The sequence below is a fragment of the Neltuma alba genome, unplaced genomic scaffold, assembly GCF_004799145.2.
Source record: "Neltuma alba isolate B1F8T4 unplaced genomic scaffold, ASM479914v2 tig00012000_pilon, whole genome shotgun sequence".
Taxonomy (NCBI): Eukaryota; Viridiplantae; Streptophyta; class Magnoliopsida; order Fabales; family Fabaceae; genus Neltuma; species Neltuma alba.
The window spans coordinates 430,346-450,063 of record NW_021636573.1 but is presented as its reverse complement, the minus strand read 5'-3'; the positions used below and the strand labels follow the sequence as shown (position 1 = coordinate 450,063).

Sequence of the window (19,718 nt, the reverse complement as noted above, 5' to 3'; positions counted from 1 at the left end):
TGCATCCAAATATCTTTGTGGGCTTGATCAGCATCTGGAGTTGGTTCGGACTAAGTAAGATCAGCAGCTACTCCATGCATGTCAAGAATAGAGTGAACTCTCTCCTGCTGCCACCTGAAGTTCCTTCCATCAAATGTCTTTATTTTTGAAGTGTCAAGGAACGGTCTAGGAATAGGGACTGCTGTTGAAACAACAGTGACTGAGGCACCATCATGGTCATTCTAAGTAGTAGTGTTACGCGATTATTCCACGAGTAACTCTTAAGATTATTGGCGGCAGCACCTGCAGAAAATGATTAGTTTGAGTCATGTCCTACAAATGCTATCCTTAAGAAAATGATTAAACAGACTCCTCCTACAAGAAGAGGGTAAACAAAATTAGAAGGAAAAATATAAACTCAGCTAGGCAGAGAAAATTCCAAAGGAGGGAAAGAGGTACAGGAAAGCTCAAGTGCAGGATGCCTAAGCCTCTACCTTGAAGCACCTTATATGGGCCTCAACCAACTGCACTGTTGAACATTGATTAATCATGTTTAAATGTGATTAATTTTGCCGTTTCAAATGTTGCAACAATGAAAGTGCTTAATGCAGCGGTTTCTGAACATTGGGTGATTAAGGCACGTTAATATCAGTTTAAAACAAAACCGTTTCTGTAATTAAGGATAATCCGTTCAGGTAGCATTGAAGCCTTTACGTTTATGAGGAGTTCAAAAATTCAAAGGCAACAAATCATGTTTTCAGGTAAGCTCTGAAATTATTAAAAATTAATTTCAGATTTTGTAAAAACATCTTATTAAAAGGGTGCCTTATCCACCTTTAATTCGTGCACAGGGGGAATCGTCGGATTTCCACTGCGTTTGCCTCCAGTGGCCCATAGTCGTGTGCACAAGATCTTCCTTCTCCTCTAGGCCCATTCACTAGCCCAAGAGCACAAGCTAGTATTTATGGACTTGTGCTTTCACTCTCTTGAGCAACGTGGAACTTGTCCTTTTTGACACACCCACACAATTTCCAACAACTATTACCTATAAATATGTAGTGCTTAGTGCTAGCCAACACACACCAAGCTCTTGAGTTTTCGAGCTCTACTTTTTCCTTTTATTTCATTTTTTGTTCGCTTACATTTTATAATTTTGCTATTCTATGCTCCTGCTTCTGGCAAGAAGGGTTCATTTAATTTAGAGAAGTGCCACATTTAAATTCACTTATGGTGGTGAAATAACTCTTAAGAACAGTGTCTCATAACACAACTTGAACCAAATTTATTTTATTTCATCTTGTTTTATTTTATTATTTGTTAGATATTTCAGAGAGATCATGTAATATATGATGTAATAAAATAATTTATTTAGCTTCTTAATCTCTCTAATAATGATCCCAAAGGTATTATTCTCTAACTTTTGAGAATCACATTGGTCTCTAAATAATCCTAGTTGAATCAAGCCAGATCACATAGATGTAAAATTCTTCTCGACAATAATTACATATAAAACTTGCATTATTTCACGATCTTATTATGAGACCCAATTTATAGTGTTGTTTTTAAAATTAAAAACCCAGATCTCAAAGAGATATCAGATCATCAAAGAGGAACAAAATAATATATATTATCAACACAACCAAACACACATTTGAAATGCAAAGAACTTTAAAAAAAGAAAAACCTTAACAACTAACAATAAAAATGGGGAAAAAAAACATTGGAACTCAGGTGAGATAGCCTCAACAAAAATATGATAAAAACATATTGTTCAGAAAAGTAAAACTTGCTAAGAATTCAATTTAAAAATTTTATCCCGATCAACAATGGTTGATTTTTAAGCGGTTTAACATTTATTTATCTTAATTAAGATATGAAGTTCAAGTATTTTCAATTTAGAAAATTATTTCATTTAAACTTATATATTGAAACCAACTTATCCAAATTAGTTAAAATTCAATATAGCTTATAAATATAAATAGAGTCGGAAGAATAGAAAAAATAATTTTGACCCTGCTACTGTCATACACCTAATTAATCTATTAATCATCAATTACATTTTTTTGGCTTGCACATCAATTACATATTATTTTTGTGTCCAAAAAATTCAATTGCATATTATTTGATGATAATTACAACTTAATTTAATTATCTAATTCGTTCAAAGGCGATCTGTTTTGGGTCTACCCAAGATCTTGGTTTGAAAGCAATGGATTTAGTGAAAATTTCCATACAACTTTTACTTGTGTGTATTGACACATCGTTAATTGAGAAAGAACCTTCTTAAATAAATCAATAAACTTACATTTTTTTATATTCACTTCTAAAAATAACGTTTTATATCCCAACCGTGCTAGCGAGGTGTCAAGTAGGATATACAAAGTTAATAACAATCAGTACACGTTTATTTAACAGCTAAACTCATAATGACCATATAAGTTAGATATTTCCACCAGCCTCATGCAATTGATAATATCATAGGAGAAAATGTATTTTTGATTAATTTGAAGTATACGTAAATATCAATGAAAATTCTATATCATATGCAATGCTTGAACCCAAATCCATCTTTATATCCTCCTTATTTCTGCCAATTAGACTCATGGGCTAAATTCTTTCTATTTGACTAGTTACTCTCACAAGCTCCCAAGAAGTAATAAGTACTTGGGCATGGACTTGGAAACCCCCTATTTGCCAATAGAAATGTTGGCCTACTTGCACAGTCGATATATCGTATAATCTTTTTAATGTGTTGATGGAACATGAGAAATGTGGATTGGCCAAAGACTACAGAGTATTTGGTGGACCATGAGTCTCTCCTGAAGAACTAGTAGGGCATCGTAGTCTCTCATAGAACTAGTGAGATAATAGTGGCCAATCATTGAGCTCAGTATGGAGGCCAATACCATGTGGCAAATATATAGATCTCAGTAACTCTAGTTATCTCCTCCACAACTCATCCAAAATGCACATAATTCAAAATATTCAAGTAGATATACACATATGCAGGAATATAGCTCATCAAAACTTTAACTCACACATCATATTTCTTAGATCAATTATTTTCCAACTCACTTTATTTAGTTTCCTTCACAAAAAAAAGTATCCCACAAGATAGTTACGTAAATAAAAACTCCAAATAAAAGAATTCAATTATAAAAACCACTCTCCAATAGATATGAGAACATGCAACAAATGAAAATTTAGTTATCTGGTCTCCTCCTAACTAGCAGTAAAATACAAACGAGACTCATACTTGAAAATACCATACTAGAGTGTATATCTACAAATAAAACTGAAACATTATCTCTACAGTATTAAAGTAAACTACTCACAAAGTTCTAACCTCTAACTGTCCCTCTAAGACCTTCAACTAGTACTCAAAATTCTAGCTGGAAAGGATTTTTCTAAGGTTTAGAGTAAGAACATATATATGAGGATTTAGATCCAATTCCTAGGCTCCCTCAACTTATATTATCCTTTAATTATTAAATTATGTCATTAGAATTGCTAAATTCATAACCTAGATAGAAAACTCCCAATTCATAGCTTATGTTCTATCCTTGAAAAACTCAGAAAAACAGATTCAATACGAGTTAAATTATTCTTACAAAAGGAGTCTAATCATTGATCCTATCATTGAATTTAGCGTCTTAGATGTCATGAATCAATTCGCCAAATTGTGGCCCAATCCAATAACAAACAAATCTTAAAATGATAATTTACTATTTAGAATTCCATTTGCAAAACCTAGGTGGGAAAACGAGTTTAGTACTTAATAACTCACATTGCAAAGATCAAATTGACAATCCAATTGCTGAAATTGACGAGCTTGTAGTTACAAATAGGTTGATCAAATTTCAGCCTAATCCAACATTTCACAAACTCGTAAATAACACTTTACTGAGATTGTCTTAGTTTTGTACGAGAATTATTTAGCTTATTCTTAAAGAAAAATGACAAAAAAAAGAAGTTAAAAATTACTAAATGCCAAATAAAGAATGTCAACAAAAATTTGTTGTTATTTGCAAACTCGGTGTTGTCAATATCAAATAAAGTGTTGTTACCAAACTTAATTCAGGATTCGGTAATTTTCAGTTTTTTTTTCTTAGGGTCATTTTCCCTATTCTTAATCTATCCTACTACCACTTATATATAGGCTCTTAGAGCCCTATTTTCCCATCATTTAGTTAATGTGAGATTTCTTAATGTTGTTATGTTATTCATGTATCCATATATATATTTATCAATTTACACACATACATATGATCATAATTATTTTAATTGTTTATATATATTTAAGCTTTGTTAGTTTAATCTTAATAAATATTTACTTAAATCCTAGGGATAAAAAAATTAGGATGTCACAAATTGCATTTAAACAGTGCCACTTGGTTTCTATTTATAAGCCACTCACAAAGGAAAAATTTGTTTCTAAACTCGTAGGAAAAAAGTTTGTTTCTAAATATAAATCACTTGTGAGATAATAAATGAACTTTTTCAATTTTATACCTGTTAACTTTAATAAAGACAAATTAAAAAAATTATTAATTTAATACATTTTTTGGCTTGAATGCTTGAAATATAAGCGACTTATAAATAATAATAAAGTGGCATACATTAAGGTGAACACATGTCTAGGTCCTTAGATAATTAATTAATAGACCTAACAAATCCATAATTAATTGTTCAAATGTTTGACATTGCAATTATTTTAAGGATACAACTCTACATATTTATACTCAAAAGAATTTATAGTTGTTATTTTGTATATATCAATCAAGATAATTTTTCCATTATAATTTTAATATTAATATTCATGTTTCTATGATTTTTTTAATTTTTTATTCAAATCTCAATTCAGCTGAAAATAAAATTTTTATAAATGAATGATTGAGATGTAACTCTAGAACTGTGTTAACAATTTCTGAGAATATTACATTCATTGTTTAATTATATAAAATAATATATGTTTTATTTTTATCTCTAAAAATAAAAATTACTTTATAATTTAATTTATTTTTAATTATTTTTATTGAATTTTCCCACCAAAATAATATAATATATATTCAAAGCAATTCAGTGGAACAATTCAAAGATAAACTTAAAACTAGGAAATATATGTCTGTAATTTGTAATTTTGATACATATATTACTATATATAAATCGCATTAAAAATTTAAAAAGTAATTATGTAATCTATTTAATTATTTTAACGATTGCTTCACTCTTTCAAATATATTCTTTCATTAAAATTTATGATTTTTATGATATATTACTTTATATAATATATATATATATAGTTACTATTATAGTATCAAATTTAACAACTCATGTGACCAAAAAAAAATTCTACAGTCGTTGCAACTATCTTTGTAATTCAATGGATTGAATTTTTGAAATTACTATCTTTTAAAATAAAAAATATATTATTTCCTTATACTGGAGAGATAATAAATATATAACATATAGTAACATAAAATTACACTAATTTTTTTTCAGTTACACTAATTTTTCAAAATCATGCAAATTTATTTAAACTTTGTTGAAAAGTTTGAGAAAATGTTAAAGGAATATGAAAATAAGAAAAGAATATCGAACCCAAAAGGGATAACTTCGTGAGGAAAACCCCACGAGCAATGGTTAGTCGGCTCCGATAGTGGGCTAATAACAAAGGCCCAAGTGATAGGATTTGGGCTTCCTGACTTGTGGAGGCCCAGTATTTATTTTCCTGGGCAGCCCAACATGAGAAACCCGAGCCTCAAACCTAGCCGACAGGGAAAAGGAAAATTATGGTGCCCCACGTCAAAGATCTTGAGGAATATTATTTTTGAATTTGATTGCAAATTTTCGATTTTAAATTTAACACATTCAAATTAAATTAAACCATATAGATCTCGTCACAATAATAAACACTCCTCTATCACTTAATATAATTACTTAATTAATCTGAGTAAATTAAAGAAGCTTAATAAATTATTTAATTGTAATGAATGTAACATAGTTTTCCTATAACATTCTTATATAAACACGAGATTACATATCATTTTATAAGATAGATAAATTTTCCGGTCAAAAAAAAAAATAAGATAGATAAATTAATTTTAAAAAAATAATAAATATGTAAATAACTTTTACATTTATTATTGAAGGCGTGTCGCATTACATTTGTACTTGTGGATGATTAAATCAAAAGTAGAAGGGCACAGTTGAAAATGACAGGAAATATATAGACGTACCCCAGATTCATGCACGCTTGCTTCCAACTTCCAGACTTAACCAAAACAAATAATAATAGCAATAATAATAAAAGTAGCCTTCTCTGCAATTTTCATCTCAGTAAACAAACACACCAAAGTGTTTCAACCCAACACAACTTTCCTCACTCTGCAATTATGCATATGTACCATTAACACTTTCACAGCTTTAATTCCCCCCCCCCCCTCCTAAATAGATGGAACCATTGAATCATTTCATAAAGATACTTGTAATAATTTATTGTTTGTAACTCTTGAGCACTATTGATTTCTAAATTTAATACTACTTTTGATCTTTAATGTAAGAGCTAGTTGTAGATTTAATTTGATTTTAAATATAAAACTCTTTTTCATTTTGTTTCTTATTTTTATCTATATGACCCCAAAATAATCCCTACCGCAATTGCAAATGTTAAGAGGTTTTCATTAAATTAAGATTGTTCCAGTGCACATGATTAATAAAAATATTTAAGAGGTGACAATACCCATTTATTATAAATAATTAACTTAATTAATTTTTGAACATTCATAAATTAACTATCCAACCCTTATATTAAGCACTAAATGTAGTATATGTCTTATTGAATCAATACCTCTAATAATAATTTAGAGAAGCTAACCATTGTGCTGAAGTCGGTTTGCTCGCCATGGATTTTTATATGATCCTGCTAAAAGGAGTAGGAACTACGGTTTAAGAGATTTGCATAAAAAATCTACTAGTCATTACATAGCCCTGTATTAGAAGTCATACAAGTGCACACATATATGCATGCAACATTACCAGTCATCAAACCAATCAAGACATTGATGGAAGGATTAGTAGTTTAACCATGGTTGAACAGCAGTCAATTCAATTATAATTAAAATATACAAATATATTCACATATAACCTAAAAAAGAGTTAATGTTTAAATAATAAAAAAAAGCAATAATCAAAAAATATATGAAGCATTCATGTATCAACGTCAAATAATCTAACAAAACAGAGTCAATAAAACACACATGAAAGATTGCTCCCCCCAACTCAAAATGATGTCATTTCAAGCTTCATAAGGGAAGGGAAATAATATAAAGTCCAACGGTCAAGTTGTCCAAAATTATTGATCGAATCAGCTAAGGAATTAATTTACCAATTTACTAGTCTGACTAGTTATTCCAAGTTAAATTTTAATGCTTACACACAAAATAATCCGTATGTCACTATGTGGATCTCTACAAGAACTTCACAATCAATAATTATAGAGGATCCTTACACCATACATGTGCATTGATCTTCTGCAATAATCTACATACAATGATTACCCAAATGCTGAAGTTGAAGCTGAAATACAGTACCAGTTGGAGTTGAGAACATTTTGCAGTATCATCACTAGATTTCATCAATAATAAGTGCATGTGATAGAAGACGATAAAGGAGTGCTCATGATTAGGTCAGGACTTGGGAGAACAATTTGTTGTAAGATAATATTTTCACTGATTCAATGATCAATCTAATTTGAAAATCATTCATATATATAGTGTGAAAATAAGCGAACTAAGTCAACTATGAAAGAACACAGACATGAAAGATCATTTAATAATGAAGCTGATCTTCTTCTTTTTTTTTTAATAAATCAAATTGGTTTTTAAGAGGTTCTATGAAAGAAAATAGCTAGGTAGTAGGTGAGTGTATTGATTGAAAGGAAACATGGGCCATGGCTGTTGGAACCGTGGAGAATTAATTAAAAGTGACAGCGTTTGGTGCTGAATGCTTGTTTTATTTCATGGAATCAATTGATACATATAGAGGGAAGAAAGAGTTTGACCGAATCTGATCAAATCTAAACTAGGATAATAATAGGATAATGAATCAGATAAATTATCTAACTAATCCTAAAATTATGCAGATACTAAAAATATAATTGCAGGCAGTTACTAAATAAGCTAGGGTTTGCTGTAATTGGGCCTTTATTGGGCCCACTTCCAACACTCCCCCTCAAGCTGGCGAATAGATATTGATCATTCCCAGCTTGCTTGTGAGTTCATCAAACTTTGCCCGAACCAGTGGCTTTGTCATCATGTCTGCAATTTGTCTTCCGGTAGGAATGTAGGCCAAGTCAATCACCTTAGCCTCAATCTTTTCTTTGATAAAATGACGATCAATCTCGACATGTTTTGTCCTGTCATGCTGCACAGGATTATTGGCTATTTTCAATGCAGCCATGCTATCACACCACATTTTTATTGGTGTAGTCTCTAACCCAAGTTCCTGCAGTAGCCGTACAACCCACATTCCTTCACAGATTCCAAGAGCTAAAGCTCTATATTCTGCCTCTGCAGAACTTCTAGATACAACAGGTTGTTTCTTACTCCTCCATGTTACTAGGTTGCCCCACACAAAAGTACAGTAGCCCGTAGTAGAGCGTCTGTCATTGATTGCACCTGCCCAATCAGCATCAGTATATACTTCAATATCATTGTCTTCTTTTGTACCAGGGTTCACCCTTTTTCCATCTGTATATATTTCCACATGCTTTTTATTCCCCTTAGCAAAGAATAATCCTTTCCCAGGTGTATTTTTCAGGTACCTGAGGATTCGGTATATGGCTTCCATGTGCTCTTTTTGAGGTTTACTACTAAATTGACTCACAACCCCTACTGCATAAGAGATATCCGGTCTGGTATGGGATAGGTATATGAGTTTGCCCACCAATTTTTGGTAACGCTCCTTGTTGGTAGCCTTCCCATCTGGTGTAATCTCGAGTTTATAGTTTAGTTCCATAGGAGTCTCAGCTGGTCTAGCTCCTAACAACCCTGTCTCCTTTAAAAGGTCCATAGTGTATTTTCTTTGTGACACACTAATACCTTTAGGTGATCTAGCAATCTCTAGTCCTAGGAAATATCTCAGATTCCCAAGATCTTTTATCTCGAATTCTGCTGCTAACCTCTGTTTCAGTTCTGCAATTTCTTCAACGTCATTCCCTGTTAATACTATGTCATCCACATAGACTATTAGCACAGTAATTTTATGATTAGAGTGCTTTATAAACAAGGTATGATCTGTTTGGCATTGTGTGTAACCGAATTTTTTAATGGCACATGTAAATTTTTCAAACCATGCTCTCGGGGATTGTTCCATACAAGGATTTATAAAGCCTGCACACCTTATTCTGATTTTCAGAGTTCTGTAATCCTGGTGGTATTTCCATATACACTTCCTCATCTAGGTCCCCATTTAAGAAGGCATTTTTAACATCTAATTGATGTAATGGCCAATCTAGATTGGCAGCAAGAGATAATAGAACATTTATAGTATTGAACTTAGCAACAGGAGCAAACGTTTCAAGATAGTCAATACCGTAAGTTTGTGTAAAACCTCTAGCTACCAGTCTTGCCTTATACTTATTAATGCTTCCGTCTGGATTGTACTTCTTTGTAAAGCCCCATTTGCTACTAACAACAGGCTTTCCTTGGGGCAAATCCACTATTTTCCAAGTCTGATTCTTAGCTAGGGCATTCAGTTCGTCCTCAATGGCTGACTTCCAATTCAAGTCACAAATAGCTTCATCAAAACACCTCGGGATTTCTTCTTTGTCAATATTGGCAACAAATGCCTTAAAGGATGGGTTGAGCTTGTCATAGGAGACATACCTGTTAATAGGATACCTGGTACAACTTCTCTTTCCTTTTCTTAGTGCAATGGGCCACTGTAGATCTTTGGAAATAGACTCAGGTTGAGTTTCATGACTCGGCCTTGGTGGTGCAATGGACTCTTCTCTGTTAACTGTTGTCCCCTCTTCTGTTTCATGAACTTGAGACTCAAGTCTAGGATCATGGGGAGGTCTATTGTCAAGGTTTGAAGGTGGCTGTACAGAATCGGTGATAGACTGTTCAGGTTCAACATTAGGCTGGTCAATGGTGAGGATAGACTGAACCGGCTCATCATAGGTGGAAAGTTGATTAGTGTCGACTGGGATAGTGGACAAAGGTGCTGTTTGGGGGCCATAGCTAGGTAATGATTGATTTTCGCAATTGGTTTCACTGATATGACCCTCATCACCAACACAAATTAGCCATTCTCTATCACTCTCCCCCTGAATGGGTGATTTGGAGTAAAAAGGAAGAGATTCCACAAATTTAACATTAAGAGTGATATAAAAACGTTTGGAAGCAGGAGAATAACATTTATACCCCTTTTTAGTGGAGGAATAACCCAGAAAAACACATTTTTCAGATCTAGAGCCTAGTTTTCCTCCCTGATTATCAAAAACATAAACTGTGCATCCAAATACACGTTTGGGAAGAGAGTTGAGAAGATGAGAATGAGGATAATGCTCTAAGAATTTTTGAACAGGAGTCTGAAATTTTAGTACTTTGGAAGGCATTCTGTTGATCAAATACGCAAAGTAAGAATGGCATCTCCCCAAAATTTGATAGGAACATTTTTATCAATCAAAAGAGCCCTTGCCACTTCTAAAAGGTGTCTATTTTTCCGTTCTGCTACACCATTTTGTTGTGGTGTATGCACACAAGAAGTTTGATGGTGAATTCCATTTTCAGCAAGAAATTTTTGAAAATCCATATTAATATATTCTCTGCCATTATCACTTCGAAGAATTTTTATTGAAGTTTGAAATTGATTTTGAATAAAAGCATGAAAGTTCTTGAAGATAGAGAAGACCTTTGATTTTTCTTTCATTAAAAATACCCATGTTAGGCGAGTATGATCATCAATGAATGTAACAAACCATTTTGCATTAGAGATATTTTCAGTCCTAGATGGACCCCAAACATCACTGTGAATCAGGGCAAAAGGATGTGTAGGTATGTACGGAGTTGGCAAATAAGATGAGCGAGTTTGCTTTGCTCGATGACAAGTATCACAATGAAACTGAAAATCTTTATTGATGGAGTTGGGAAACAGAATTTTCATGTAACTAAGATTTGGATAACCTAACCTAGAATGCCATAGCATTATGTCATCATGAGACATGGCAGAAAAAACTGAACTTGAAACAGAAGAATCAACCACAGAAGTCTTAGAGTCGCCTTCTAGATAGTAGAGTCCATGACACTCCTTAGCTTTGCCAATCACCCTCCCCAAGGCTAAGTCCTGAAAATCACAGTGAAATTTGTCAAATATTGCACGGAAATTTAATTGGCAAGTGACACTTTTAACAGACATTAAATTACACTTGATCTCAGGTACAAAAAGAACATTATATAATGTAATAGAGGCTGAGATAGTAACAGTGCCGGACCCCATGACCTTTGCATATGTATCATTGGCCACTTGAACTCGGGAGTATTCAGAATCGGGCTTAAAATCAGAGAACAATTCACGAAATCCGGTTATATGATCTGTGGCTCTAGAGTCAACTACCCAGGTATTTTTTATTTTGTGAGTAGCCAAGAAAATCATACCTGCATGTGCTAGAGTAACTTGAGGGGTCGTTTTATCACTTGTTTTATCCGGTGTATATTTGTCTAGGATTTTTCGGAGAATAGAAACCTCTTCCTGGTTCAGAAACTCACCGTCCTGCATGTTGCTCACTGTCATACCTTTACTGTCCCTGTCCCCTTTTGTTCGGTGTCTATAATGAGCTGGTTTTCCATGAATCTTCCAGCAAGTGTCTCGTGTATGACCATTTTTATTGCAATGATCACACATTAGAAATTTCTTTCCTCTAGATTCATTCTCAGGATTGCCACGGATGACCATGGCTGAGGCATCAGCGGAAGGTAGAGCTCGAGGTGTTAATTGGAGTAATGCCTTACGACTCTCCTCGTTCTTGACCATATTAAAGGCTTCTTCAAGCGAAGGGAGAGGCTTTATCCCCATAATTCTGCCTCGTATGTCCTCATAGGTGTCGTTAAGTCCCAATAGAAAGTCATAACAGCGATCCCGATCAACCACTTGTTTGTAGTATGTTTCATCGGCGTGACAGGTCCATTGATGAACATCATACAAATCGATTTGCAACCAGAGTCGCATGAGTGCACTGAAGTACTGGGTTATGGTTTGCTCCCCCTGAACCAGACTACGTAGGAGTCGTTTTACCTGAATTATAGCGGCAGAATTTTCCTTAACTGAGTACGTTCTCCTGGCCGATTCCCAGATTTCACGAGCCGAACTAGCAAGCAGGTAATTTTCGCTGATTTCTGGAGTCATCGAGTGCACTAACCAGGTCATTACCAAATTATCTTCAGCCCGCCATGTATCGAATTGGGAATCCTCGGTTGATGGTGGTCTGGGATCCCACGTGAGGTATTTCTCCTTGTGTCGTCCTCGAACAAACATCAGCACATTCCTGGACCATTGTAGGTAGTTGTTCCCGTTGAGTCTGTGGGAGATGGTGATTTGCGATAGTGAATCCGACGCTGAACTCAGAGATGAAGATTGATTCGAGGGTCGATTCACTGCAGAGTTGGTCCCACTGTTCAAGCCATCACCAGTCGCAGCCGAGGATGTGTTTTCCGGACCGCCGGCAGTGAAGGCTCGTGGAGTACCCATCAGCGCCGCTTTGAAGGTCATGATTGCTCTGATACCATGACAGCGTTTGGCGCTGAATGCTTGTTTTATTTCATGGAATCAATTGATACATATAGAGGGAAGAAAGAGTTTGACCGAATCTGATCAAATCTAAACTAGGATAATGATAGGATAATGAATCAGATAAATTATCTAACTAATCCTAAAATTATGCAAATACTAAAAATATAATTGCAGGCAGTTACTAAATAAGCTAGGGTTTGCTGTAATTGGGCCTTTATTGGGCCCACTTCCAACAAAAAGCAAAAGGGCACACAAGAAAATAACAGAAGCTCTATATGCGTACAGACTACAGAGATTCATGCAAGCTTTCTTGCGTGTTTAAAACTTGAGATGACATGTTTGACATAGTATCAGCACTACACAACCTGGTGTTGACATGTTTGTGTGCATGTATATGTTCAAATTGTATAAAAAAAAAGGGGGTTGCGAGCAAGAAAATGAGCCCCCCATGTTTTTTTCCCCCCAACATACAAACACCCCTAGGTGTTTCGACCCAACACAATTTTCCCCACTTGGCATATGTACCTCCACTAAGTTCACAGCTTTAATATCAAAACTAGATTCTGCACCCCATGCAATTGAAAAACAAACTATATTATTTAAGATTGGCAAACAGATTGCAAACAGTACGGCTTACTCGATATATAGATTTGGGACTTTCACAGGGGAGGAAACTGACAACCCTCCGAGGGAGGGACCACTGCTACTTCAGTCAAAATAATATTTCATTCAGATCATGGAATCAGCTTATCAACACTAGTGTTCAATACAAGAGATTGGATCCTCCGAAAATGTGAATAATGAAGTTTTTGTAAAGAGAAATTATGTCGGACAGAAAACAGGAAGTAGATCTCATACAAATCTCCAGTCTTTAGGTTACTCTCTCTCTCTCCTAGAACTTTATGATCAAGAAATCTATAGGATCCTTAAACCATACAAATGCACCAATTTGTGGAGTAGTCTACATATACTGATTGCCCAAGTGTTATAAGTTCCAGCAGGAATAAAAAATATAATAAAGGTAAAAGCATTGGGCAAGTGCAGCATGCCACTGGTTTTCATGTGTGCGCGTTTTTCATCAGGCATGACAATGTTTATTCAGATTATGCAATTAAATTTCAGTTCAGCTCATCAGTGAAGGTCTTTTGATACAATTATATGGATCCTGCATAGGAAGTGTGAATTTCTGCAAACATACGGATTACTCAATAAGAAGAAAAGTTGCAGCAGAGATACAAAAACAGTAAAAGCCTTGTGCAGCATGCTCACTAATGTTCATCATTAACGAGTGCATGTGATAGAGGAGGATAGCGGAGCACTCAATCAAGCCAGGCAAACAATTTGTAGTGAGAGAATCTTACACTACCTGTGACGAGAAGACAGTAGAAGCTTATCAAATTAGGTCCGCCATTGGTCTCTGTTAGAAGTATCCACTTCAATTATTATTTCACACTTTGCATAACTAATTTGTTCATCATTTAAAACCTAAAATTTTGTTCCATTGGAAAACAAATCTCATAAACAAGAAAATCGCCATACCATCATGCTTTGACAACTAAAACGTTCATATTGTGGGCACATGAAGTGAGTAACATAAATCTGAATTAATCCTGTAATCCGGAACTACTCTTCTTTTTCCGTCTTTTCATCCTTCAATTCTGACTGTGTAGATGTCCCTGATGATGCTTCTATTTTATGTTTGAAACTACATATATGATATACATACTGAGAACACATTTAAACCTAAAATTTTGTTCCACTGGAAAACAAATCTCACAAAGAAGAAAATAGCCGTACCATCATGTTTTGACAAATAAAAGGTTCATGTTGTTGGCACATGAAGTGAGTAACATAAATCTGAATTAATCCTGTAATCCTGAACTAGTGTTATTTTTTTGGCCTTTTCCTCCTTCAATTCTGACTGTATTGATGTCCCTGAAGATGCTTCTATTTTATGTTTGAAACTACATATATGATATACATACAGAGAACACATTGAACTAATCTGTATATAACTCCCTCATAAAAATTTTATGGGTATAAAATCTCTAGGATGAAGTATTGCAGGGATGAGCAAAAGGTGGTGTATAGTTCTACCAACACTTGCTCAAAACAACTCATCTTGTTGATGCTGCGGTTTTAAAATTTACAACCTCTCCTCTAACAGGACTTCACTTCCGTGCATGCGTCAGGATCCTCCTAAGTTCACTGGAAATTTCCTTCAACATAACGGGCTTTCTTATAACTCCATTGATACAAATTTGCATACGTCTTTCATGCAAATCTTCATCGGCACTTGCAGTCAAGGCAACAATCATTGGCCAATTTCGGCTTCTAAATTTCCGAATCCTTGTAGCAACTTCAAAGCCATCTAACTCGGGCATATGAAGATCCAAAAGAACGACTTGAATAGAAGATCCAGCAGATCCAATGACAGCAAGGCATTCAAATCCTGAAGAAACTGAAGTTACGACACAACCTAGCTTCTGAAGCAACTTTTGGGTCACAGCTCTATTTATATCATCATTGTCAGCCAACAAGACTTGCAGACCTCTGAACAAAGAATTAGAATCTGTGCGCTCAGAGGGTTCACCAGGCTCAGAGATGAAAATGGAAATAGACTGTCGTAAGTGAAACCGAAGAACAAGGGCCATGGTTTGAGGATAACCTAAGGTATTTGGTACAAACCATATGTTCCCTTGCATCAACTGCCAAAAGCATAAGAAATCAAAATCAATGCAAGACAAGGGAGAAAAATATGCATGGCGCAGAAACTGCCACTTCACAGTTTTAACATCAAATGAACATCACCGGAATGTAAAACGCCTTGAACAAATTAAGATAAAATCAGTACAAATCAACCCAGAGAATGTCAAAAGAAAGAATAATCAATCAAATCAAAAAAATCCCGTGAATAAAAACTAACAATAGAAAATTGTCTTCTCATGCTTCTGTTAGATGAGTTGTTCTTATAACATGCAAATCAACACTCCGAGTGCATAAAACAACTTCAGCTCCTGCACAAAGGGTGAACCACACCCTCACTCCTTTTATGCGTGAAAGTGCTAGTTAAGGACCTTAGAACTATGGCATATTCAATTTATTATAATTACTATGCCTAACACCTAAAACATACTAATTCTTTGAGCTTCCATTTTTCCTTCTCTAGAATCAGGCAAAACAAAATAAAGCAACTGCAGTGTTGCTCCAAATGTGAGGAAAAAACGTGTGCAAATATCCTCCCTTAAAAATCGTTAGGAGTTGGCCATGAGAGATTTTAGCTGTTTTAAGTCCATTGCAACTGAATAACTGGAAAAATGAGCATTCCGCTAGGTATAATGAAGTGTTATTTAAATGAACTAAGATGCATTCGTGTAATAATAAAAATCATCTGATGCACAAACAAACAAAAGATTTCACGATCCTCACCTGAACGATCCTCTTGCAAATGCTGAAGCTCAACCTGACCTCATCTCTACAACCAGAATATGTCCTACTGCCCACTCCTAAAGAACGTGAACTCTCCAATTCATAATTGCTTCTGTTGATCCCTATCTCAAATCTAATATGTACATCCCCACTAGATGAGCTTGGTCTCCAAGTTGTCCACCCATGGTCATTTCTTTCCTGACTTCCTCTTTCTGCAAGAACACGAAGTACAAGAATCCCTCCCCTGTTATTTCCATCCAATAAGTTCCCAACCATATGTAGAATCACCTGAAAAACCCTCCTCTCATCACCCATAACATTGTCAGGCAAAGACTTCTCACACTCAATTTTAAAACCAAAGCCCCTATAAACACAAAGACACTTGGCAAGGCATGCTGCTTCTTTTATTATAGCATGTAACCCAAAAGATCTCATCTCCAATGGAAATCCCCCATCATCCTTCGCTGAAATGTTCATGGCATCATTTATCCAGTTTGATAGGACATTGCTGGTTCTCAGCATTGAATCCACAATGAGTTTCTGTTCACTTTTCAAACTCTCATCTTGTATAATTGAAAGCAAACCCAAAATTGAGTGCATCGGTCTTCTCATTCCATCACTCATGACCTTCTGAGATAAGTTTCTTGCCTGACTCGCCATCAAAGCATTTCTTTGTGCCTGTTGTAGAATTCGATTTTGCTCCTCCAATTTCTCTCTCATGAGTTGGGACTCTTCAAGAATTGCAGCATGAGAGAGAGCTACAGCAACCTGATCAGCAACTGTTTTAACTATTTCCAGCTCCTGATTGCCCCAAGATCTTGGCTCTCCACCGGGAAGAATCAGAACCAATATTGCATAACATGCCTGCCTTAACTCAGGTGTTCCACCTTTGAAATTGCAAATCCGAAGCATCGGCATCCGAATTGCAGCCACTGGTCCTACCTCAGAAGAATTTCCACTGCTGGCAGCAGCAAGTGCTGAGACAGGGCTAAGAATATTTACTCCATCGCTTGCCTTAATTCTCACAACATCTGGATCTGTAATGGGTATAGAAGAACTAAGATTCCTCTCATTCAATTCATGAGTGAGGTTCATCTCTGTTTTATCGAAATTAGGCATCCAGACTGCACAATTTTGCAAACCAAGAGTTTCAGACAGCTCCACAAGGGTGGTGTACAAAATAGTATGCCTATCAAGAGACTTGCGAATCTGTCGAGTGAGCATCCTTACATGTTTTGCAGCTTCCTTCTGCCTCATAATAAGACCAACCTCTCGTCCAAGTTCGGAGGTCTTTTTCCTCAGCATTAATTCTCTGACCTTCACTTTAAGAAGTAAAGGAATGAGAGTCATGAGAGTAATCGCGGTGGCACATGATACCAAAGCCGTAAGAGTTTTGAATACTGTAAGTGCCACCATAAGTTGGAAAGAATGACGACCATAAGTCCATGCATTCAGCAAATGTGTCAATCCACATAGTACAATGAAGGCAATAAACTGAACGAGAACCCATTTGAATGGGACATTCGCGCAACTGATAAAACAAAGCAGCTCAATGGGTATGGAGAAGTAGGCCACCGCAATCAACAAATCGCTGACTCTCTGGCACTCCAGAATACTCTCAATAGTCCACAAGCTGGCCTCATCATCACAGTTACATCTGGGAAATTCATTGTCTGTTGCAGATACACATTTGAGGAGGAAAAAAATTGAAAGTCCCGACGCCACTGTTTTTAACATTGATCCAATACGTTTTTCTTTTCTTTAATCCATCCAAAGATACAACATAGCAGCTCACACCCCTTGAACAATAACGTTATCAAAAGCCAAAAAAAGATCACAAAAATTTCTGCATGCAACTCCGGAACACCTCAGTGATTTATGCTTATGTCCTGTTAAAACAGTTCAACAGGATTGAAAAATGAGTAAGATCTGAATCGAATGCAACATAACAATATGAGATCCAACAAAACAATAGGCTTAATGAAAAGACCAAAACTATTCCTCTCCACTGCCGTACGTTTAGTTGTAAGGTTTAAACCTTTTTCAATTCACATACCCTTTGGGGGTGGAATAGAATAAACTAGTGAATAACAGCCCCAATGAAGAAGACATTTTCCACAACCAAAATATATATATTAAAAAAATTGATAAAGAAAACAGTTAAATAATAAAAACCCAAGCGTTGCTTTCCCCCACCCCATACCAGCAGAAATATTATTTAAAGAATCGAAGTCCACCAACGTATACTAAAAGAAGAAAAATAGAAAACAGAAAACCAGTAATGCAGACCAAATGTACCTGCAGAAAAAGCGCCAAGTAGGAAGCAAAACCTAGATTGCAATCAATACTCCGTCTTCATCAGATCTTATTCTTGACCCAGAAGACTAAAACCTTTGTTCAAGAATCAATATGCATTACAAACAGCCCATTATTCTAATATTTTACAACAGAGCAAGCTTCAAATACCAGTGTAACCCCATATCATCCTGCACCACCTCCTTCATTGGGAAGAACAGAAATGAGCCCACTTGCACAAGAAACAAATCCCAATACCGATTAAGGAAAACTCATCAAACTAAGCACGAATCCGGCTTCCACGAGCGCGTAAAACGTTGCAAACCACAGCTGGGAGCACGAACCGCGTTCGAAGCTTTTGGTGCGGAAGCACTTCTGGTTCTGGGCTCGACTTTTTCGAGCACCACCACCGCACCACTACACCAGGCTTCTTCTCTCTCTTGCTATTTGGTGAGCGGATTACAGAATTTCTTTTCGCAACTTTTTCTACATTATTATTGCTTGCTGCTACCAGTTGGTCGTATTATTCTATTGTATCGATTTCGAAATACGAAACCGAAAACCATAAACGGAAAGAGAGAGAGAAGAGGGGGCACAGAGAGAGGGAGGGAGAGAGAGCGCCGTTGTTTTTGAGTAGCAGGGGAAAAATAAAGGACGGATGAGAGAGAAGGGACCCACATCCTTACATGAAGAGAACTTAGACGCTTTTGAATCAAACGTCCCCGTCACACTAATAAATAAATATCCATTGTATGCTGGATTAAGCTTTGAATAATGTGTCAGAAATCTTTTACATATATGTACACACAATTATACATATTCTACTCCGTTTTTTATTATAAAATTTTTTTAATTAAATTATGCGGTTTAAGAAAGTAGTTAAAATTAATTTAAATAATTAATATGTAATAAATATAATTTTTTAAATATATCTCTATATATAAATGAGTAAATGTAAGAGAGTAATAGTGAGGCAAATAAAAAAAGAGAATGTATTTAATCAATTAAACTAAAGATAAAGTAGATAATAATGCATTAAATGTTCAGAAAAACTCAAAATAAATCTTATAAAAAGAAATAAATCCATTCAAAAAATTAAATCTTATAAAAAGGGACAGAGAGAGTATATGCACATGCACATACACATCTAAACAAACTCAAACTATTTTCTTAAAAAAATATTAGTAATACTAATATAATTAATAAACGAATCTAATTCTCAA

At 35.1% G+C, this 19,718-nt stretch overlaps 1 protein-coding gene across 2 annotated transcripts; it reads right to left on the bottom strand.

Annotated features, from left to right (window-relative positions):
* Positions 1-13,478: 13,478 nt before the first annotated feature.
* Positions 13,479-19,096, bottom strand: LOC114720838 (ethylene receptor 2). 2 transcript variants are annotated; one of them, XM_028906560.1, is made up of 4 exons: positions 18,499-19,096; positions 16,201-18,089; positions 14,925-15,479; positions 13,479-14,137 (listed from the first exon to the last, which is right to left on the bottom strand). In XM_028906560.1, the coding sequence occupies exons 2-3, from the start codon at positions 17,935-17,937 to the stop codon at positions 14,943-14,945; spliced, it is 2,274 nt and encodes a 757-aa protein (XP_028762393.1). In that variant the 5' UTR covers positions 17,938-18,089; positions 18,499-19,096; the 3' UTR covers positions 13,479-14,137; positions 14,925-14,942. The 2 variants fall into 2 exon arrangements, with proteins under 2 accessions (XP_028762393.1, XP_028762392.1); XM_028906559.1 differs by lacking the exon at positions 13,479-14,137 and having other exon boundaries at positions 14,521-15,479; positions 18,499-19,095.
* Positions 19,097-19,718: the final 622 nt, after the last annotated feature.